The sequence below is a fragment of the Agelaius phoeniceus genome, chromosome 6 (genome assembly GCF_051311805.1).
Source record: "Agelaius phoeniceus isolate bAgePho1 chromosome 6, bAgePho1.hap1, whole genome shotgun sequence".
In the NCBI taxonomy this organism is placed as follows: Eukaryota; Metazoa; Chordata; class Aves; order Passeriformes; family Icteridae; genus Agelaius; species Agelaius phoeniceus.
The window spans coordinates 12,775,286-12,798,717 of NC_135270.1; the positions used below are offsets into that span (position 1 = coordinate 12,775,286).

The following is a 23,432-nucleotide window of genomic DNA, read 5'->3' on the forward strand; positions in this document are numbered from 1 at the left end:
GGAAATCAGATGAGAATATCTAATGTCTTCAAAAGCAGTAGATTATTTTTTCAAGCCATCCTTAAAAAAGGATTTTCTTCTCTGTAATCCCTCAGGAGTGCTAAGAGCAGTTCAGTAATGCAGATTTCTCACTGGAGCATAGGAGTACCCTAGAGCAACTTGTGAACCTTCACAGTTTTCAGCTTCCTTTTTATTAAGTCAAATCATGTAGCTTTGCTTGCTTTCTATGTTTAACCACCACACTCCAAATGAAAGCCACAGTTTCACCACCAGTGACACCAAAAGGTGAAGCATCAGATCATCCACCTGAGGCACATCTGAGCTGCCATCGTTGTCTTAATTTTCCTTCTGTGTTCGAGTGGGAGTCTGTCAAGGCTTGTAACAAAGTGTTTGGAAGCAGGAAGGTGTCTCAGTGTGTGAGAGAGTGGAGCATAAATGATAGGATGTGCTGCATGCCGGCAGCAGCACTTTCAGAAATACACAATTCAGAGTCTCCTGCCCAAAATCCCATTTCCACATCATAAATAATGCAGCCCTGGGAACACTCTGCACCTTAAAAGTGATGTTAACACAGTGCAGTGTCAATAGACATTCCAGCCAGGCTGGCAGCTGAACTGCTGCAGGTAAACCTTGCTTAGCCAGTTCTGGTGATGGCAGAGAAGGCAGAGCATTCCTCAGCTTTTTCCTGAGCTGGACCTAGGTGGGTACGTTTTAGACCAGTCACTTATTTCCATATAACAATCTTTATTCCCCAAATTAAATGTTCTTGCATTTTGGTTATATAAGTTTTATTAGGCTTTTTGGTTTCAATTATGGTATGTACCTTTTGGAAAACATTGCTGATAAGCAAATGGCTAAAATAGCATATTGGCTTGCACAAACAATTCCCTCTTTAGACAATTAAACACATTTAAAGCTTTTCTTTGTTGTCATATTGTCAAGAATTGCCCAATCTGTTTGTGAATGAGTATTTAGAAACTCTTCTGTAGTGGCTTGATAAGAGACCTGGTGTGAAATGCCAGACCCATGGAAGGAAAGGATAAAATTTAAAATAATTTTATAAAATTTTTTTTTTTTCTTCCTGTGCTGAAGTGAGTCAGAGCTTGGCTCACTTTTGTCAGAGAATTTAGGTGGATATGGATGTTCCACTAAGTGTCAAAGCTGTGGTTTTAAGCTGAGACAACCAGCTAAGAACTGCAGTAGTTCTTCCTTCAGACTTTCTATTTCCTGAGCCACCATGGGCAGAAACCCTTCCCTCACACTCACCAGAACCTGCACCAGGGGTTATGAGGTGGGCACAGGCTGCTGTGTCCTTCTCTTCACATTTCCCATCAATTAGTTGGGATGCAAATATTTGAACTCCCAACTGAAGATCAGCTGATGCCCAGCAGAAAGGAGCCTTTAGGAAGTGGTTTTGCCATCTATTCCTATTTGCTTGAGTAGCCCTGAGTAGAAGCAATATTGAGGAGATTTGTGTGTGTACAAATATCTATAGTAGATATATTGTAATCTTGAGGGAAATGCTTCAGTTTAATCAAGTGGTGGCAAAGCCTTGCTTTTTATGCTTTGATAAAGGTAAATTTACATCACTGTGCTCACTCTGCCCATGAGCACCTATTTGTGGCTGTGGGGAGCCAAATACATGAATATTGGGAGTTTTGAAACAAGGTGTTTTATGCCTAAAGCACATGATTTTTAAAAGAATTATCATTGTAGCTGTCTTGAAATTACTCTTGAGTTTATTCTGGATACAAGATGTTGAATTACCCCCTTCATTTCTGCTCCTCTGTTCATTTCCCCCCAGTGACATGTCCAGGCAGCATGGCCTGTACAGCAAAGGGCATTCCCTGAATTGTTGAATCAATAGAGAAAATATTAATTAAGGTTTCCAGGTCTTCTCATGTTCCTGTGCCTCGTGCTTCCAGTTCACCACGTGTGATACCAAGATATAAACTGAGCTCATTTCTGGCCAACTCTGTAGAGGACAGGAACTCAGTTTTTCATTAATAGTACGTGGGTGTCCTCATGTTGTTTTCTAGATTGTCTCACCTGTAGGATGTTTTATGTATTTTCCTGAATGTTAGACAGTTACAACCAGACTCTTAAAATAACTTGAATTGCTTTAGTGTGAGGACAAAAACTATTAAGCTCCCCAATCTGAATGATAGTCTGCTAAGGACAGCAGTTTGTACAGCTGATTTGTCGTGTGTGTAATTGCCCTTTTTGTTCTTAGAGCTGCTCCATGTGCAAAGAGAAGAGACCTGCCCACAGTCTGTGCACAAGATGCAATAAGTGGTTGTGCAGCTCCTGCACAGAGGAACACAGACATGGCCAGGAACCTGGAGACCACTTCCTGTCCTTATCCCTGAAGGGCTGCACAGGTACAGGGGATGCACTGGAGTTTTCTTTCTTCCCCTATCAGTTACTCAGCTGCAGAGGGAGCAGCTGCAGGCTCTGTGCCACACACAGCAGGCTCTGGGTGACCCAGAAGGATATGTATGTGTCAACAAGAGATCAGATTTTCCTCCAGCTTCAGGGCCATTGCCACAATCAGCATTCCATGGTATTTGGAGAAAATTTGGATATTTGTGTTTGACAGTTAGGCATGTGCAGAAGATCCCAGTGATGGGACAGGGTTTGGAGGCCTTGCCCTTTCAGTCTTCCTGTCCCAATTTGGGGAATTTCCTTGAGGAAACCATGACAAAGCAATTCCTGTGCATATGGACAAGGTGTGTGAGGGAGCCACAGGCAGCAGGAGGCTGTGATCACTACGGGATGCTCCTTTCAATTTGTGCTTGAACAAGCATCAATTAAGCCCACTGGCAAATATGTCTCATCCATCTACTATGGTGATCTACAGAAAGTATTGCCATCTCCTGTTATTAGTCATTGTTTTCTTTACTAATAGGTCAGAAATCTGCAGCAGAGTATGCTAACCTAGACTTATATAAGCAATTTTTAATGAAAAATAAGAATTTGTGCTGTGTGCTTATTCCTCTTCATTAGGAAGATGAAGGGCAGAAAAAGGAATAAGTTTATGAAGTTTATGAACTGCATTACAACAAACACAAATTTGGAAAAAAAAAAAAGCCCATGGATAATTTTTATTTTATTTTCTTTTAGGATTTTTCCTGTAGAAGATTTGACTTGCTATAGAAGTTTTTTTAAGTACTGGGTGGTCATATCAAGCAGAGTTTGAGGCACTTGAGACAAAATATGCAATTGCTAAATAGAGTGTAAGCAAAAGAAGTCCATAAGAATGGTAATAATAAAACCCAGAAATTACATTTAAATGATTTTTGGGTCTTTTCAAGAGAATAATATAAACTGAAGTCCCCCAGTTTCCCCTCACATGTCCTGATTGGATAGACAATATGTTTTTCTTCTTGAGTTGATGACAAGATAAGGACTGTGGTTTTGAGGCTTCAATTGTTTATAATCTCATGTCACTTTAACTGAGATTATCATCTCACATTGTTGACAAATGCTGGTAAGAAATTATATGTGTGGCTTAGCTGTGGGTCTGTGTGTGCTATATAAATAAAAAGATGCAGACTCATAAAAACATGAGAGAGAATTTTAGTTTAGTACCCAATTCCCTGTGTTGAGCAAAACATGAACAAGGAGCTTGGTAGTTCATATATAGACTAGTTAATAGAGAAATTATCTGGAATGGAATTGGTGCTTTTATATTATTTTTATTATTATTAATGTATGTTTTATCTATTTATGACAGATATGCCTTCAGAACAGTTCAAAGAAAGCAAATCCTGGGATATACCAGAACTCAGACTGTTTGTAGTAATTTTAATAAACTATTATTTGAGGTTTTTTTTGAGAGGAGTCTGAGTCATTGAGAATTATGGAAGTGGAGGCAGAACTCTATTAGCGGAGGTGGCTTTTCCAAAATTGACATCAACTGATCAGAGGAGCAGAGATTTAAAACTTTGTTAATTATTCAAGAGATCCACCTGAGATAAGGAAAATATAGGCTGTAGAAAATGGTGAATTATCAGAATTTAGGGCAGCTGAGCTTTCCCTGCTCACCAAGGGAGGTTCCTTTTAAGAAGCTAAAATGGGTAGTTGTGGTTATGTATTTGCTTCTAGAAAAAACAAGGTTGTTCCCTTGTTTAGTACCTGATTTCTAAGTATTAAACTTATTTCAAAATAGAAAAATGTTGCTCTGAGCTGAGTAAAAAGTAGGTCAGGAATGCCATGGCTCAGTGGCAGTTCTCACTGATATGTCAATTGATTCAGGGGATTACTGGTGGCAGAGGCTGTGGGTCTGTGTTGCAATTAGATAATACTGATTTTATTCTCAGTTTGCATTTGAAATCTGCTTGTCTCTTAAATCTGACATGGTATTAAAAAACCCCAATGAATTCTCTGGGATGATTGCAATCACCCAAAGGCTAAAGAACCCTTCAGAGAGAGAATAAGGGGGAATCATTATATAGGATTGTAACTTCATGATATTAACTACATGGACATTAAAGACCATATGTCATTATCAGTTTGAATTTAATATAGAAAACTTGATCTTGAGTTTACAGAAAAACAGCTTGTATGCTCTGCAGATACTGAACACTTTGAAAGGCTTTTCCAGCCCATAAACTGTCAGAAAGTTATTATGGTCTTTTTTTTCCCTTTTAAGATGTAAAATCTGATCACATAGGGGATGATCTTTGACATCATCCTTGGATATATATTGGTTGTACAACCTCATTATGTGCTTCTCAGATGCAGGTTTTAATAAAAAGTACATATTTGCAATGTAATCAGAAAAAAATTTGCTGTCAGGGTGAATTCAGTTTGATCCTTTCTAGAAGAAAATATTGGAGTGGGTTAAAAAAGCCCTAATCTAATTTCCTCCTTTATGAATGCTACCTATTAGCATTTGATTCAATAATGACATAAACCAATAGACTTTCCTGAAGAATAAAGCAGGGTACTGCAGTAAATAATTCATAACAATGTAAGCTATGTAAGGCTGTTACATAAACTCTTGGCCTAATCTGTCACAAATTATTTTCTTGCACATTGTTAAGAAGGTGGAATGAAAGTCAATTGAACTGGAGGAAATAAATCAAGCTCCTCAGAAATATTGAGAGTAGATAACAATCTAAAAACTGGGCCGTTTGACATGTATTTTTTTAAAGAGTGGCATGGATTTTCTCCATATTTGCATTGTCATTGTTAGCCATGAGATTTTCTTAGCCTCTGTTCTGGATTTTACAATTTGAAAATGAAGTGGCTGAGCCAGTATAGCTTGCTGCGCTCTGTGGGTCTGTGTAATTGCAATGGTTATCACTTCTGAACCCATAAAAGGCTTCATTTTGCTACAGGATGAGAGTATGGTCTCTGCCTCAGGTTGGTTTTTTAAAAAATGTGTAGATAAGTAAGAAGTTTCGTGTGAGAAAATGGAAATATTTCTTCTTATTTCATACGAGCAGATAATTATGTATAAATAATTAATGCCTTTATATAATTTAAAATTTTACCAATATGTGTTATCTAAGAATGCTTGTTTTGTTTAATTTCTCCCATGTTGGTAAAGAGCAATGGGACAATGTCTTTGTTGGAGTACTGTGAGGAAGCAATTAAGCCTTTCCTTGGTGGGAGAGGGTTGGCTTTGCCATGGTTTAGCTTTGTCTTTTTCTGGCATCTTTTGTTGACAGTGCACCTTCTTTCTAAAACAGTTCTACCATTCAGAAAAATGGCAGGAATAGATTGTACAGAAATAATCCTTCCACTTTGCATGCCCACTGTCCATTCTTACTCTTTATACATTACTCTTTAGAAAATCCTTTTATGAACAGATTCTAGAGTCTAATATCAGCCCCAGCTGCTGAAGTTTATCAACTGCATTACAACAAACACAAATTTGGGAAACAATTGCTCATGTGACTTTTTTAAGAACAAAGGATTTCCTTGCTTCTGCTGTGACTGCAAGTTTATTTAATATATTTGCTAGTCTACATTTTACAAAAGTTTTGTTGAGTGGTTTACTAGACCAGGGTGTTTAAAGTCGTGAGGCAGGTGCTCCAAATCATGATACTTTAAATTCATGAGTGTTTAGTATGATCAGCTTTGATGGCTTGCTCCTGGTGTGCCCAGTTTGTAGGATGTATAAGGAAAAAAATGCAAACAAACCCAGCCTCACATAATCAGATGGTTCCAGGTTCTGTGCCTTTAAAAAATGTCATTGCAACTTTCCATGAAACTGTGAGGTTGCTTACTCTGTTTCTGAGCTCTCCTTGTGGATGACAGCCTTGCTTTGCCTTCCTCAGCAGCTGAAGACGATGCAAGGGAGTTTTCCTTGTTCTGTCCAGTGCACCCTCAAGAGGCACTGAAGGTGTTTTGTGAGACCTGTGACACCCTCACCTGCCGCAGCTGCTTGCTGGCCGAGCACAAGGAGCACAGGTACCTCACTGCAGCGGGGCTCACCTGGGCCCTTCCCTCTTTTCCGCCTGCGCCCTTCCCTCTTTTCCGCCTGTGCTTGCCAGCTGAAGCTGCAGGCTGCTCTGAATTTAAAAGCCACAGCAAACTCAGCTCAGCTGTCTCACAGGTGATTTAACTCACATCTATCTCACTGCCCTGGCAGAAACCCTCTCTTCTCTCACCTGTTTGCATGAACGTGGAAAACCACGGTGTGACAGTTTCCCCTTCTCTCACAGGTTCAGGCATCTCGATGAAGCTCTGCAAAATCAGAGAATTATCCTGGAGAATGTCATAACTAAGGTGGAGGAGAAAAAAAATGGGATTCAGGTTTCAGCTAAACAGATTGAAGACAGGTAATTGCTATGCTTTGCTGTTTTTTTTTAATGGAAGTAGGTGATCTGTAAAAATAATGTTTTTACTAAATGTAGGTTAACAGAATTAAATGCAGCTTCTATTTTTTTTTTTCTTGGAGGGTAGAAAAGAATAAGAAGATGAAAAATATCAAATTCATGTTGAAGTGGTGCTGACAAGTCATGGCATTGTAATACACGATTCCATGCTCTTTGTAAGGCATGTGACAGCTGACTTCAGAGTTAAGATTTCTTTGTATAATCTGTTTCTGAGCTATAATTTGACAATATTACAAATAAAGATAATTTTTAAGATGCCTTATTTCTTCAAGAAGCCTCAAAACAAGGTGCAATTTCAGTCAAGAAGAATTCACAAAAATGAAAATAGTTAATTATTGGAACTGGATTTCAGCTATTGATTATGCATTTAGTAGCTGCTGGATCTCTTTTCTACGCTAATAAAACTATTTCAAGAGTACAAATCTATTTATACAGTTTATAATCTAGTATAAACTGGAAATTTTGGATATATTATGTATATATTTGTTGAAAAAGGGCTAAAGACTGTTTTTTGGTATGATGTTTGAGAGACTCCATCAGCATTAGCATGTCACATCCAGAGAGGTGTGGTCAGGGTTCAGAGAAGTAGGGGAGAACTGATAGGAAATGATGATACAACTCTCACTGCTGTTCTGTCAGTAGACAGATCAGTTCTTGTAGCAAATAACTGCTGAGCAGTGAATAAATGACACATCAGGGATATGTACCTCTTACCCACAGGTTGCTTGAAGTAAAACATCTGTACAAAAAGGTGGAAAACCAAATAAAAATGGCCAAGATGGTTCTGATGAATGAAATTGATAAACGAACAAATATCCTCCTTGAACAACTGGAAGTAAGTAAGGCTAGTTGCATTTGATACCTTGGGAAATCAAAGTAAATTAAATTTAATCCCAGTGCCAGTGGAAAGAATATAGACTGTGGGAACTATTGTCCCATTCCTTATATTTTCAAATATTTTTGTTTTTTCCTGCAGACTTTGATGTGGCATCAATGGTTGACAAAGATTCAGGGCAAAGTGGCAAAGTGTTTCTTTATCATGAGTTAACCACAGTTCCTAATGCATTGAAAGAGAAAATGTGTGCACCTTTTTAGTACTTAGAAAAATAAACCAGATTCTGATTTCAATGTTTAATTTGTAGGAGCCCACTAGCAGCCCAATTAATCCCCTGTTTCAGAAATTATTATTTGGTCTAATTTCTGTTACAGAACTCGTGAGTTTTGACTCTTCAGTTTGTGGATGTCCACTTGAAGCATGTGAGATTTTATTTTGAAATGTGCTGAGGAGAAAAATTGCTGATCAGAATTTCCAGATGAGAAAGTGGCCCACATGCAAATTTGATCCAAGTTCTACAGCTTTCTTGAGGGTTGTGTTATTCTGTTAAACCAGGGCCAGAATGATGCAGATTGATTTGCTCCTGGGGAAGTCATTGCTCTTCCTGAATCCAGACTCATCTCCTGAGTTGGATTTGCTTCCTTTCTGTGATGGGTGGTTTAAAGAGATTGTGAAGAGCAGTATTGCTGCAAATACTGAATAAATGCAGTGCCAATGATTGCATGTGTTATCTGTGTCTGAAAAATGACAGCCTTTTTCTACTGATTCATGTTATTAACAGAAAATCACCAGTGAGAGGAAGCAGAGGCTGGAGCAGCAACTGCAAGGTGTTGTGGTTTTAGGCAGACAGGTAGAACATGTCCAGAACTTCATCAGCTGGGCTGTGTGTAGTAAAAAGACCATCCCATTTCTCTTCAGTAAGGAACTGGTAAGAGCAATGCTTGTTGTGCAGTAATTGTGAGAAATGCTTTAAAGATTTGATGTTGATCAAATAAAATATTTCTCATAATCTTAAAACAGTGAATAAAATCATTGTCCTTTAATGTGCCACCAGATTGTGTTTCAGATCCAGCGCTTGCTGGAGACAAACTGCAGCACAGACACGGGCCCTCCTCTGAAGATCAGGTTTGCTTGGGATCCCTCCTACTGGACTAAGCAGCTCTCCAATTTGGGTAAGAAAATTATTATAGGCAAATGTCTAAGCTAGACAGATGCAGACAATGCAGTTCCTCCCCTAAAGGGCTCCCTTTTTTGTTTTGAAATCCAGTTCTGAAACTCTTGCTACGTTCTGAAGAAAAGCGAGTGTGCTGAACTCTCTTGTTTTTCTCTCCATTTTTATCCACTCACCCAAAGACCATTGAGATGTCTGGTGCTTTCATTCTCTTAGTGGCCAAATGAGCTGAACACTGTTGAGACACTTGCAATTGCTAGGCACAAAGATGGTTTTAAGACACTGTCTGTACAATAATTACAGTGATACCTATATAGCAGATGTCCATACTGTGACTTTGTTTCTCAGCAGCCACAGATTTCCCAATTGCAATGGGTTTTTACTGTAAATTCAGCTCAGTGGGCCGATCACTGATCTAAGAGATCAGTTCTCTTTCCATTTTAAGGTATTAAAACTTAAAAGGGGTAAAATGCTATCAAAAGTATTTTAAAAGCAGGGAGTAATCTCTTGATGGACAAGATCATTTCATAGGTCACTTCTATTTCCAGCTTTTACAAGTCTCACCTGCATAACATAATCTCTTTTATTTTTGTCACTTGCCCCCTGGAAGCTGTTTTTTGTACCTGTGCTTATGGATGAGAAGATAAGCTCATACTTCTGTAAAAAATGAAAGTATAAGCATATCCATCAGTTAAGATAAAATAAGGTCAATGTTTCAAAGTGTTTGCTGGGTAATTCAACTGTGAGTTCAGCTGACATCAGTGGGAGTTTGGTGTGAATTGAAGTACTAGATAAATATTGGAAAATTTATCTTGAATGGATGTTGGCAGACAGTTTGGATAGGCTATTTGAATATCTTTTACATTTGAAATGTGCACGATGGCCGTTTCCTCGAGTACAATTTTTATTGTGTGCATTTGTCAGGACCGTAGGAGGGAGTAAACGTGCTGGTTTTTTTCCAGGGGGTTTCACAATGGAAGGTGGACATCTTACTCACCCAGATGTGCTGCTCTGTGGAAATATTCAAGGGTTACAGCCCTCTCTGTACCGTGGGCACCACTCCCCAGCCCCCCAGCTGGAGAGCAGCCAGCCTCCCCAGTTCCCCCCTGCGCTGCAGTGCTCTGCGCCCGTGTGCTGCTCCCACTGCCTCAGCGTTCCTCACCCAAGCAAAGCCCAGCCATCTTACCAAGACATCAGCCACCACAAGAGCTTCCACCAGCCTCCTGCACTTCAGCAGCAGCACTTCCCTCTGCAGTACAGCCTGCAGCCCCAGGACAGGGAGCCACGGGCTGCCCCCCAGCCCATGAAGCTCCCACAGGCTGGGCTGGAGCAGCAGCCGTGCTCAGAGCCGGAGAACGTGTCCGGGAGGGTGGCAAAGCCCTTCCCAGCCCAGCAGCTGCACCAAGGCTGTGCTGGTGTGTCCCAGGAGGCTCAGCAGGTTCCCTCGAGCCACTCACAGGCTCCTCTGCAGACATCAGCTGTGGGAGTGCAGCTGGGCCATGTCCAGAAGGTCAAATCCAGCCATGTGCTGCAGCCACCCCTGCAGCAGCAGCCGCTGGTGTCCCCCCCGGCAGGGCACGACGAGAGCACCCACAAGCAGGTCCTCCAGCAGAGCCTGGACATCATGCACCACCAGCTGGAGCTGGAGGAGATGAAGAAGGATCTGGAGCTTCTCCTGCAGGCCCAGGGACAGTCCAGCTTGCAGCTGAACCAAGCCAAGCCACCTCAGCACGTTCAGCAGACTATAGTTGGTCAGATCAACTACATAGTGAGGCAGCCCGCCCCAGCACAGCAGCAAGTCCAAGATGAAGCACAAGTATGTTCTCTCAAAGTTATTTCCCACTGCATTTAGTCACTGTAAGCTCAGAAATTGGACACACCTTTGAGATGTCATGTGTTTCTCTGAGCTTTTTTGGGGTGTCTATGCATGCAGCAGAGAGGCTTCATGCCTCATGCAGATTGGGCCAAATTTTTCTGTAAAGTTTTTCTTTTTTTTTTCCTAAAGTTTTTCTGCATAACTACCCCGGATCCCAGAGATCTGAACCTCTCAGTAGACAAGGTGAGCAGCAACATGGGAGAATAAAATCACCATCACTCCTCCTTTGTAAATAGGTGACAGGAGGACTGCAGTAGTTTCACTCTGCATTTCAACTCCCTTTTTTTACTGGAAACATTAAGCCCTGAGTCCTTAAAAAAAATTAGATTCTGAAGTATCGTTGAAGAGAGTGGAGACAATTTTTGGTCTGAGGGTTATTTCCCATTCTCTTGCTGCTGCATCATGTCATTTAAGATTATCATCATTATCCACGCATGCTGTTGTGCTACAGTTTTGTAGCAGGGCCAATCTCTTCTCTTTTCCTCTGTTAGTGAGGAGCCTGCTTCTGAAAGAGGGGACAGTCCTTGGGGGTGAGCATCTGAACCACAAGGCAGATCAGCTGCAGTATAAAGTGGCTTGGAAATTGATTTTAAATGGTGGAAAGGTGGCTCAGACTTGCCATTGTGTAAATTCTGTGGAGCTGCCACCTTGCCTAGTTCTCAAAGTAGATTACCTGCAAGGGCAGACTGCAGCTTTTTGGTGTAGCTGTGCATTTCAGCAGCTTTATTTAGTTGTTGTTGTTTTTTTTTTTTTTTAAGTATTCATTAATGTTTGAGAGAAAAATTTCTCAATTTATCTCTCTGTTTAAATTTGCTTTGAACACCTCTGTTGTTTTAGAGTCTTTTTGGGCTTGTCATCATGCATACGCTGCCAGTTGATGCACATTTGTTACTGTTTTTCTTTCTGAGATGTTGAAAAGACAAATTCTCATTTGTGATTTGTAGGTCTGTGAGAGCTCCACAGAAGCTGATGCCCAGAAGCCTGTCATTCCTCTTGACATAAGTGACAGTCCCTCCCTGTCACAATCCTTAGGAGAAGAAGCCAGTGGCAGGAGCGACTCCCCTGAGAGCACACTGCAGCAATCAACTTTCCATCCAGTGAGAAAGGTATAAAGAACTTCTTAAAAACAAATAAAATTAAAGGGAAAACATGATTTAATAGTATTGAATGTTGCATTGGAGTTTGCAATCAGGTGGAAAAAATTAAAATGCAGTAAAAGTCAGCCAAATGGCTTGTAAGTTTTGGAAGACAGTCATAGCCTGACCTTGTGTGTATGTCACAGTAAGGTGCCAGGATGAGCAACTCTTCTAGAGGCTGATGGTGTTTAGGTCTGGCTGGCATGATTGTTAGACAAGAACTGGCAAATAAATAGATGCTCTATTTCTTCACTGCTTAAATTCTGCCTAGCTTCTATGTCTAGGGATTTAATAATTAGGAGTCACTAACCACCGTACTAGAAGCAGTTAATTTGAAAAGAAATAAATAAAGCAGGAGTCAGAGGTGCTGATGAAATCAGGCCTGAGAAGCAATCTTCATACTAGTTGCCCCAGGAACAGCACCACTAATTACTGCTGGAGGTGGGGTGCCTGAAACTCTGTTACACTTCTCATTGTTCATGTACAAGCAAACAAATCACAATTTCTGTATATCTAGAATATTTTATTATACAATAGAGCCAGGCTTTGGTCTTCCCACCTACTGTGAGGCTCTGACCATTGAAGAAGCAGCATGAACACAACCAGGAAAGCCAATGGTTTCAGGAGATCCTTGCTGGCTCTGGATATCTGGATATCACCTGTGCTTTTGAAGCAGAGAACCTGCCTTTTACTTCTCTGTACAGCTTGTTTAAAGCACTCCAAGCAACCCATCATATTCTGGTTTTTCAAATCTGTTTATTACTTCAGTGCATGACTCATTTTGTGTACCATGTAGAAGACTTTCATAGTTTTTTTTTTTTTTTTTTCCTTGGAATTTGTTTGTGGAATATTGTGGAAGTACTTGTCTTTCCTTTCTGTCCTCAAAAAGCAAGTTATTTTTCCTTCTTTTGTATGTGACTTTGTTGATGCAACGTATTCATCATGCAATACCCATCCAGAGAATTGTTGGAGATCCCTTTGGGAGTTGCAGAGATGTGGGCCTGGAAGCAGAGTGCAAATCAGATTTGAAAGCCACAAAGAAATCTGTTTTATGGACCTGTAATGGAAGGTTATTCCCAACAGCTTAAGCAAGTAACATCAGAAAGAGGAAAGAAAATGGAATCAGATGTGCAAGAGAGAGAGACTAGAGTAGTCTGATGGGAAAAGCAGGAGTAATAAAGGAGAAAAGGCTGATTTGTTGCTGTAGAAGCTGGGAAGGTGGTAAAAAGGAGGATACTTCTAGGGAAAAGAAAAAAGCATTTTTTTTCATGGTGCTGAGAAGTGTATCCTCTTGTGCAGAAAGCACAGGGCTGTCTGGTTTTTGAGGTGCCTGCTACCTCTTCAAGACGGGAGAATGTTCAACAGCTACAGAACCCCATCTGTGCTTGTAGTCCTCTCTTCTAATGAGCTGTTTGGATGAAGACATCTGGGTGGGTGAAGATACTGACAGCTCTGGCAAGGGCAAATTAGAGATGATGAAGGGGAAAAGCACAGCAAGTAAACTCTTGAAATATCTTCATGAATGCTCCTCAAAGATGTCTGAGGGGTTTCGCTTTACAATTGGATTAAATCTGAGTTTAAATGGGAGATTGGTTCCTGTTTGAGAACAAGGGAATATGCCTGTTCCTTCTCATCTGGTCCACCTGATTAAATGTTTTCACACTCATCTCCAGGCAAAAATTTCTGCATAGGTGTTTGTCCAAATGCTCTCACATGGGCTATATTCAGAACATTTCATCTCTCTCAAGATCATCTTGGAAGACATGGAGAAAGTGAATGTGGACAAGTCTGAAATACTTGAAAAATATGGTGGAGAAAATGGCTGGATAAACCTGCTGCCTGAGAAAGAACTGTTCTGTCTTTTGGAGAAAACTTGCTGTTGGACTTCTTGGCCTTGTGTTGCATTTCTGCTGAACTCTGGCAGCCTTCAGGCAGGCACAGTATTCCTAGTGGAGTACAGAATTCCCCATCTGCTGAGATTCTTTCATTAAAGAGAAAGCAGTGTGCACCTGGATTAACTGTTTAGGGATGTGGTTGCAAGGATCTGTCCAAAAAGGTCAGAAATAAAAGCTTTCTTTAGCTCAGTGGTTTCCTTTATTTTGGAGTGGGGCAAGGCTTGATTGCTCATGTAATTATTAAACCTCTGTGCATTAGTTTTGAAATGTGTTTATGGTACAAATCTGATATTATTAACTGATAACTAGATTAATTGTCTGTATAGAGAATTATATTTATTTGTAAAGCAGTACAGAGAAGATGCCCTTAATTGTTAATGATTTAAATATTTTGGGATAGTTTTCATTTGTTTTGCTCATTTTGGAACATTCATGGTGATATTTTGTCAGTCTTTCTGTCTTCCTGTATATTCCTCTAACTAATCTTTTTCTGTGAATTAATTTTTTTGTGCAGAATAAATGTTTCTATACTTAGACCATTGATTGTTTGATATAAGTTAAGTGCTGCACTTTGCATAATTCTGGGCTTGATTAGCACCTTCTTAAGAATGCCACACTAGGAATGAAAGCTTTCTGTTGATGTGGAAAATGCATATATTTTTCTCTTCATATTCTTCTGTCAGAATACTTCACTCACATAGCCAGGACCTCTGGTTTGGATTGTGGAGTTGCTCTGTCTCCATGCCTGTTAAATACCCAGCTTCTCCAGTAAGAATGCCAGCAAGGAAGAGAACAAATTTCTGAATAACTTTTGTTACCTGCACTGCATTTCCAGAGAGTTGTGCCAAACTCTAGCAAACAGATTTTACACAAACTATGGAATTGCTAATTTGCAATGTCAAAGAATGAGTACTCAATTAGTTTTAACAGTTTTGTGGAAAGGGTTACCAACCTCCTGCAACAATATGGTCTTGCTGCTTTTACATAGTATGATATCAAGTTATTAATTTGTGCACAGGACTAGAGAGGTCACCTATTCTGGAATAAAGGTAAGAGTAATAAGATATTTTGGGCCTAATTGTATTTTCAGGAGCAATAACAGGAATACAGTCTGTTTTGTTTGCATGTACCTAATTGTCATTTCTGGCTGTGATGAGCAAGAGGTCCATAGGCTGCACCTAGCATTTGAAGAAATGTCATGATTACTGTAGATCTAGAGCAAAAATTTGTAATTTGAGCCTCAGGCACCACTGCAACAGCCACTGGTGTTGATGCAGGGCCAGCTGGACATCTCTCCTCCTCACACTCCATGAAGAGCACCCCCTTCTGTACTTTGGAGCAAGACCCTTACCTCTGTTAGTTCATCTTCTGCCCGAAGTGAATCTCTGAATATGTTGTGCACTGCCTTAGTGAGTTATCACTGATCAGCTGCACCTGATCCTATAGAAATATAGTCAACAGCAGATCCTTAGGGAAGGGCATCAGAAGCAGAAAAATATAAACTGGTGGTCCACTATCCCAGATTCTGAAGGCCAGCACTTCAAGGATTTTCTGACCTGAAGGCTGTACCCAGACAATTGTGGTTTAGAGCTCTTTTAAAGACCACTTGCCTGTGAATTAGAAAAAAATCACAGGCAAGGAGTCTATAAAGAGCTCTAAACCACAATTTTGAGTCCATTTTAATACTAGTGCAGAATACTCCTCAGCATTGTTCTCCAACTGAGTTGTGCATTGTGTGGGAAGTTCCTCTGTTTGCTTACCTTAAGTCTCTTGCCTGATAGTTCAGATATCTTCTAATTCTTGTGTTAGGAAAAACAGTGAATGATCACTCTGTATTCACCCCATTCATAATATCTGTATTTTGTAGGTATACGTTGAATTTATTCTTGAAAGTTTGTTTTTGAAGCTTAAAAGGGACTGCTTGTCTCTCTAGAGTTGGGTGAAAGCCACCCTGTACTTTGGTCCTTTGTGTTTTTGACCATTTTCCCCATATTTTGTGGTTTTGATAAATAATTTTTGAGGCAGGGTGACCAAGATTAGTAAAGAAAGTGTAAACACTTGGAAATGGTGTGTAGTGCATTATATTTGTTGTGTTCTTTTTGATTCACAAAAAGTTCCAACTTCTTAGTTCAAGAGCTGTTTGTCTCAAGCACAATAAAGTACCTGAAATGGGGAAATCCTAGGGAATATTCCATGCTATCCAGGGTGCACTCTTCAGAGAACTCTGAGAGGCTTCTCTTTTATTCCAAGTATGGTAGCATTTCATGAGAGACTAATGTGGTGATAGTTCATGGTGGAACTTCTCTTTTTTTTTCTTGAAAAACTCATGAAATTTGTGTGAAGGGTGCTGGAGAACAGAGTACGGATTTTATTTGATGGTAGTATTGCACAGGGCATGTTGTGATTACTTAGTGACTGAAAGCAATAATAATTTAATATCCAACCTTAGAACTTCAAATCTGACCTTAGGACCAAAATGGATTTCTTGCTGCTATTTTTTCCCCTTACTTACTAGTAATTTTTGAGGAATTAGTGATGAAGGAAACAATAGCCTGAAGTTTGGAGTGCTACAAATTTCTCAAGTAGCAGAGTATGTTTTTTACTGTATAGAATTGAGCTGCTCACGGCACAAATGCCTTCATGCTTAATGCAATTAGGTACATTTCCCAGAATGTTAATTTTACAAAACCCTTTTCCTTTGACCTGAAAAAAAGAAGATAAATAAAACATGATGCTGCTTGCTCCATGCAATCTCTTCCTCCTTCCACTTTAAGCCTGCTCCAGTTTATTCAGACAAATTGCTAAGGAAGATTTGGATTCTTTCTGTCTCGTGCAAGCGGGAAGGAAATCCTTCGGATTCTGTTCTGAAACTGGGAATGGGAAGCATGTGCAGCCCGTGCTATCAGTGCTGCTGTGTTAAGCAACTGGATTGGAGTAGTACATTTGTTTAACCTTCCAGCATAATGAGCTGCCAGGGGGATTGCTCCACTTAATAGCAGCCGTTCATTACTCTGCATCCATTTGCAGCGTGGTGTTTCTCCCATAGCAAAGAGAATTGGCGCTTCCCAGTTTTAGCTTCCTTTATCAGTGACACTTAATGTCAACAGCCCTGAGGCTTTGCCAAAACAATCCTAACAAATCCTAATCCCACTGTTTCAAGGTAAGTATTTGCTTCTCAGAATTCTTCTGTATTGGTGCTGCATGTTTACGCTGGACCTTTTTGGAATGCGACAGTGATCAAAGAAATATTTGAACTGAACCAAATGTTTATTTTTTGTTCTCTGCAGGCACTTTGCATGTTCTTTTTTTCTTACTTTTCACTGCCATAGCTAAGAAAATTGTGGTAGGAGGCGTTTTGGGGTGGTGATGCTGCTGCCATTGTATTATAAGGATCATCAGACCAAAATTAATTATGAGACAATGAGAATTCCATTTATAGTGACGCAGATGTAGTTCAATGTGCCAGACTGTACATTAAAATGTCAAAAAGTTCAAAATTAACCAACAGCTGAAGCCACTGTCTGCCCAAGAGGATAATTAGTGCTTGTTGTTCAAATGTTGCAATGTAAAAGCAATAGAGCTTTTATAAAACAGATAAATCCTTTAAAGGCGTCCCATTTGCAAAATCTAGCTGAACTGTCAAGGGAAAAGAGAAATTTTTGCTAATGGCAAAAGAAATGATTATTTTAGGGAGTGAATTAATAGTCTATTAATGAGCCTTGTTCCCAGTGCATTGTTCACTTCACACTTGACAGCAGCTCCATGGATCAGGATGGAATGTGTCTGTTCTTAACTGTGAGTTTTAATATTTTGCACTGAAAGATCATAATGTTGCTTCATCATTAAAATAACCACAAAATTAACTTTTGCCCCAAGGGAAAGACAGATGGCAGTTTGATGGCCTCATTATTCTTTTTAACAAGAGTAAGGTTTTACATTGGCTTATATAATCTAAAAAGATCTCTGAAGAAACTGATGCTAGATAGAAGAGTAAAAAGGACATAGCCACACCATGCAACTAAATTTCACCTTCCTGAAAATCTTACATGTGTGTCTCCATTTTTTTTTCCTTCAGTAGGAGTCATCCCAGTGACTACTCCCAATAAGTAAACTTGTGTCACTGGAGCCAGGAGAAATCCTAAATTGCCTTAGGAGAGGAGAACATTTCACCTGAGCTGCACACAGAAGGTCAGGTCTCACTCCATGAGATGATGGCACGTGCTTGTAAATGAGTCAAGGAAGGTGTGGGTAGTGATTAGAGGAGCTGAATGGCCAGAAGGTCTCCAGTTAACCTGGGAGCAAATTTGGGTGGTGTGCCTGCCACCTGTATGCCTCAGCATGGCCATTCCCAATGGAGCACAGCTGTAGGGTACTTCCTATGGACTCAGGGATTTGTGGATACTCCATGCTTTGGAGAACCTGAAAAAATAAATATTTAGCTACCTCACAGGGGCCTAATTAATGCTCACAGTGGACTCTGAAGGAAGGGGAAAAGGCAAGGGCTGATTACAGTTCATCTTCAGCTCGAGCATGAATTCTGCTTTTTTGTTTTGGTCTTTTGTGAGTGGTATGGCAACAATTCACATGTTAATTCTGTCATCTGAAAAAGTCTTGTGATAAAATGAGTGATGCAATAAAAAAGTAAATGTGTACTTGGTAGGTCCCATTTGTCACTGCAATTGCAGGAACCTGTTACAAGCAAATTGGGGTGACAAATAAACATTTGTGATCTTTGTGGACTTTAGGATGTGTGGCCTTGAAAAGTGGATTCCTTGCTGACCTATGGAGATAACTTTGGTTTGAAACCTCAGCATTCCTAGGAATGCTCTATCAGACAGATTATAGGGCAAGTTTGGGCCTCCTCTGGTGCTTTTCCTTATTGGCCGTGGTCTTGTTTTCTGCTCAAATGTCAGGTGGGAAGAGCATGTGTGACCAGTTCCAGCTGCTTCCAAAAAGTTGTTCCAGCTCAGACAGCTTAGGTTCAGGGGTGTCCATTGGACTCAAGAGGGGGACAATGACCAATTCCCTGGCTGCAGGAACCCAGTGCTCCTTGGAGTGCCTTCTACATGGAGGGACTGCTTAGAGCAGGCTCACTGCAGCTCTGCGTGCCAGAATGACACAAACCTGCCCTGGTCCTGCACAAGAGCTGACCTCTTTCTGTCTCAAATGCAGGTGTATTTTGTCTCATCAGATTAAGTGGTCACTCTTCAGGCAAAGCTCTTGTGGTCAATTGCAAATTGCATACATCTATTGCAAATTGGCAGAGAGGAAATTAAATTGCATCCATGGTTGGGTGGGAATTAGTGTCTGTGGGCAGTGTTGTCTTGGCACAGAGTTGCTGTGCATTGCAAGCAGAGGAATCCAAGGCTGGTAGGAGGTAGGATTTACACAGACACATCTGACAGCTCAGGCTAGGCTGCAGTCTTTGCCACTGTGGGGTTAAGATGGACAAAAGTATCAAAATCCCAAATGGAGTTGAGAAAAATACTAATTAAATGTAGGAAATGGATCCTATCTCAGCTTCACTTCTGAGCCACAAGCCTCTAGTGGAGAAATAAGTACAACAATAAATTCAAACTCTAATTCAGACGCAATGGACACATTTCTATTTTCTTGATTTATATTAAAATGAGTGCTACCTACTGTATTGCAGTCAAATGAGAAGGATATAGTCAGTCAAATGTAAAGGGTGAAGCACCAGTGAACTACGATGAAATCAAGGGAAAGTTGTGTATTCAAGTGACACAGATCTGGACACTTCCAAAATTACTTCTGTTTTCTTTGCATGGATGCTGGAAGAGTCTTGTTTTCAATAGGGTCCCCCATTCCAGGGTGTGAGGCAGCTTAGGGATGTCACCTAGATGATGGTTTGTTTTGTGTAACAGTGTCTCTGTGGGTTTGGTGGTAACAAATCATGAGACAGTAAAAAATGTACATTGATGCTTTGGTAAATATTCCTTTCTTTGGAAACTGGACATGTTTCCTCATTAGTACATGTAGGATATTTCTGCATTTAATCTGTGTTATTTAAAGGGGAAGAGCTTTAGGTTTTAATGGGACCGACTCACTAACTATCATAAAGTTTTCAGCATCATTAACAGGAAAAATAACTTCATGTACTTAAGTCAGAGTTAAATCTTATTTCTTCTGAATCTTCTTTCTGAATGATCTGATGTTCTTTTAATAAAATGTCAAAATTTCATATTTGAATCTTATTTCTTCTGGGAAAATTTAATGGAAAATAATAGAGTTTATGTCAAGGATTAATTTGGTACAGTGTTCTACATAAATTTCCCAATCATTGTAGGAGTTAAAAATCAGAATCCCTTGAATTGATCTAAGGAAGACTCTTTTTGTAAGCACCAGAAGAGTAACCCAGTTGTCTCCATTTTCAGTTTTAATGGTGGAGAATCTAAAGCTTTTGGAAACAGCATAGGATTATAATAGATTCTTACAGCCCTTGTGACACAACTGTTTGATTATGTCAAGCTGAAACTGAGCATCTCATCTATTACAGAAAGAACAGTAGCATTTTGCTGCTGAAAAGCTGATTAATATATTGGATTTTTTCTTCTTTTTGCTTTTCCCAGCGTTCAGCATCCCTAAGCTTTGTGGGCTTTCCAAACGGTGCAGAAATGGAATTATCTCCCACGAGGTTATCCAGCTCAGCCGACCCAGAGGTGAAAGGTGCAGCTGCTGTGACACCTGGCCCGTCCCCAAACGCCCTCTGTGAGTGTGACACTGCAGCAGAGCCCCTGCCCAGCTACAGCCTGGCCCTGGGCAGGGCTCCCAGTGACCCCAGCCCTGGGGCTCCTGCTGCCCTTGCACCAGGTGATGCACTCCAGGGAGGCACTAAATGCAAGGTAGGGATGGCTCAAACTCCTCTGCTCAGAGGGAACCCACTTCCCTTTGCAGCACGTTGCTGTTGGTGAAACAGTCAAAATACTGTTTCAATTAAAGTTTTCCTTATCTGGTATTTGAAGACTGATTACAAATTATATTCTTAACATGAAAAGAAGGAAAACTCATAATTGAGTTTTGCATTTCTTTCTCCCCCTCCCCCTGCAGCTAGAAAATGAAGACTTCAGTGCTGTGGATTGTCTTCTAGAAAACAGCTTGGCTACTGCTGGGCAAGAGGTAGTTAATGAATTAACTCTTTCTATGCAAAAAGTGATGGAAGAACCTATTAATCTTTCAATCAAAAAGCCTCAGCATTGCACTTCTCCTTCTGAACTGCTCAGCAACACTTCTTTCCTGCCTGTGAATGCCAGAATGAGACAACCTAGAAGCAAAGAAGGTACCAGGCTTTTAATTATTTCCTTTAGGGTTTGGAGCTTTTTTCTTTCTTAGCACTGTGCATTGCAAGCGTGGTAAAGCAGTATGCCTATTAATATACTTATATGTAAATGTGCTTTTCCAGCAAGCTTCAAATGTTATCAGAGTACTTAATCCAATGGAAAAGTGTGTTTGATCTCATTTGTGGAGGAAAAACATGGAAATGATATGCTTTTAATTTGTAACATCCCTCATCTGTGAACCAGAAACGAGTGTGACTGTGTGAAGTACCTGGAGTATTAGTTCTCTTAGAAGCACTCCTGTTAATGAGACCTGCAGTTATGACTATTGAAGAGCTGGTTTGAAGAGTCCAAATTCAATTAAAAAAACCCACATTACTTCCAAAATGTAATGTGCCTTCTGCTAAGTCCTTCACATCAGTAGCATACCAAATTTTTGTTAACACGTTGCTCAGCATGTGCCTTTGCTTGGCTCTGTCTACTGTGGAACATTCCCTTCAGCCAAGGCCTATTTCTTCAGCCCTAATGGAGAATTAGACTTTACTTAACTCTTTTTATGGGCAAATTGCCAACATCATTGTGCTACACTCTAAAGCCTCATTCCTGCAAACTCTGAAAGTCAATGGGACTATTCATGCAAGCAAGGGATTGCAGGATCAAGCTGTTATCCCATGACTTATGCCAATATTTGGCTGCATTTCTCTATAAAAGATGAATTAATATTTCTCTCTCTGTGCTGTATTTTTATTCAGAGAAATCTAATTAGTACAAAGGAGGCCTAGCCCAGTGAGCCAAGGAAATGTATTTGTCTTCTCTTCAATGTCCCATGCCAAAACGTGGCAATTATGGTACAATCATTTGTGTGAGTTGTAAGAAGCAGGGGCACCCCTAAAAAGCTGTGCCTCAGGCAGGCTGAAGGGTCTTGGGGAGGAGCAGCAATGTGGTATCTGGGGTGGGTTGTGTGGCACCACACACGGGGGCAGCCCCAGCATTCAGAGTCTCACTACTGTCAGTAGTGGATGCTACAAATTTGCTGGGTATAAAATGCAGGCCCTGATGTGCAAGAGGCTGGAAAGCCTTGAGTGTTGAATTCAGTGCTGCTCCCTTTTCACAAGGAAGGATCAGGAGCGGGCAGTTCTCATCCTGACAGCATTTAGGGGCATGCAGTGAGGAGTTACAGTCACCAGTGCACCATAAAATGTGAGTTCTGCTGCAAAGGCAATGCTGACTCTGCTGGTGGCTCTGGGTAGGACTTGCTGGCTTCAGCAATGCTGTGCTGCCAAGCTTCATTCCTTCTGGTAAATGTCTCCAGTGACTCATGCTTTTCTAATAGCAAACCTAAACATTTCAGCCTAATTTAAAACAAAATTATTCTTATCCTAGGCACATGGGATGTGGTAAAAATTGTACTGTGATCATTTTCCCTCTTACAGCCACTTTTCTTTCTTATGACTTGCATAAACACCCTTCCCTCCTCTTCTCTTTCCTAGACTAAACAAATCTGATGGTTTCAGCCTCTCCTCATGGGTCAGGGGTTTGATTTTTTTTCAAAACCACCTCATTCCTCTGTGCTATTTTGGGTTCTCTGCAATTAAGGAGTGCTGCCCACAGCCAAATGCAGTGCTCAGCTGAGGCTCTGGGATGCCATGCAGAATCAGAGTATCAGCTCCTTGTGTTTTACATTCCTTGCTGCTGGTGATACCCTGCAGGATGGCATTCCTCCCTTCTGCAGCAGCAGCATTAGGGGGTTGACTGTGTAGAGAACAGCTCACTTTAACTCTTAATTCCTTCCAAGAACATTTTCCTAGCCAGTTGTTTTCCTTTGGGATTACATTCATCTGACCCGTCATGTGCACAGTTACCTCAATTCAGTCCTACTGATTTAGGAGATTTTTTTCCTCTGATGCACTAAGGTCTATTTTTAACTAAAAACATTCTCCACAGTGCAACCCCTCTAGTTTGGTGTTTCCCACGAATTTTACAGGCAGTATTTTTTGATGGGCCCAGTTGCTGATGGAAATGTTGGTTAATGTAGGAAGCCAGCACCACTGGAACATCCTCTGCTTTGACAGTGTGCAACAAGAGCTGCTCCTTCAGCTCAGTGTGCAGCCTCCTTTAGGAATTCTGTCCATGACAGGGCTACCCACCCTTCCCCTGAGCAACAATCACAAGTGAATAATGCCTTAGGTGTGATGTGAAATGCACCTTTCCTTGTTAGTCTTCATTTTATTGTTCCTTGTGGCAGGTACTGTTGACCTGAGCTAGATTTTCTTTTAAAAATCATCTTTTCCTGGCCCTCTCTTATCTCAAGATAACCACGATATTGTGTTTATTTCTTGTTTGTATTGGCTGTGTCAAACTAATTCCTAACAA

General features: G+C 40.5%; 1 protein-coding gene across 1 annotated transcript in view; it reads left to right on the forward strand.

The window, feature by feature from the left end:
• The window catches only part of TRIM66 (tripartite motif containing 66), a 45,834-nt gene that overhangs the window by 12,815 nt on the left and 9,587 nt on the right, over positions 1–23,432 (forward strand). Inside the window, exons 3-12 of the mRNA XM_054635049.2 lie at positions 2,234–2,381; positions 6,291–6,423; positions 6,678–6,794; positions 7,572–7,686; positions 8,468–8,614; positions 8,741–8,858; positions 9,820–10,673; positions 11,678–11,839; positions 20,355–20,627; positions 20,833–21,061. Of these exons, the coding sequence (XP_054491024.2) occupies positions 2,234–2,381; positions 6,291–6,423; positions 6,678–6,794; positions 7,572–7,686; positions 8,468–8,614; positions 8,741–8,858; positions 9,820–10,673; positions 11,678–11,839; positions 20,355–20,627; positions 20,833–21,061 (2,296 nt within the window). The remainder of the gene's footprint in view (positions 1–2,233; positions 2,382–6,290; positions 6,424–6,677; positions 6,795–7,571; positions 7,687–8,467; positions 8,615–8,740; positions 8,859–9,819; positions 10,674–11,677; positions 11,840–20,354; positions 20,628–20,832; positions 21,062–23,432) is intronic.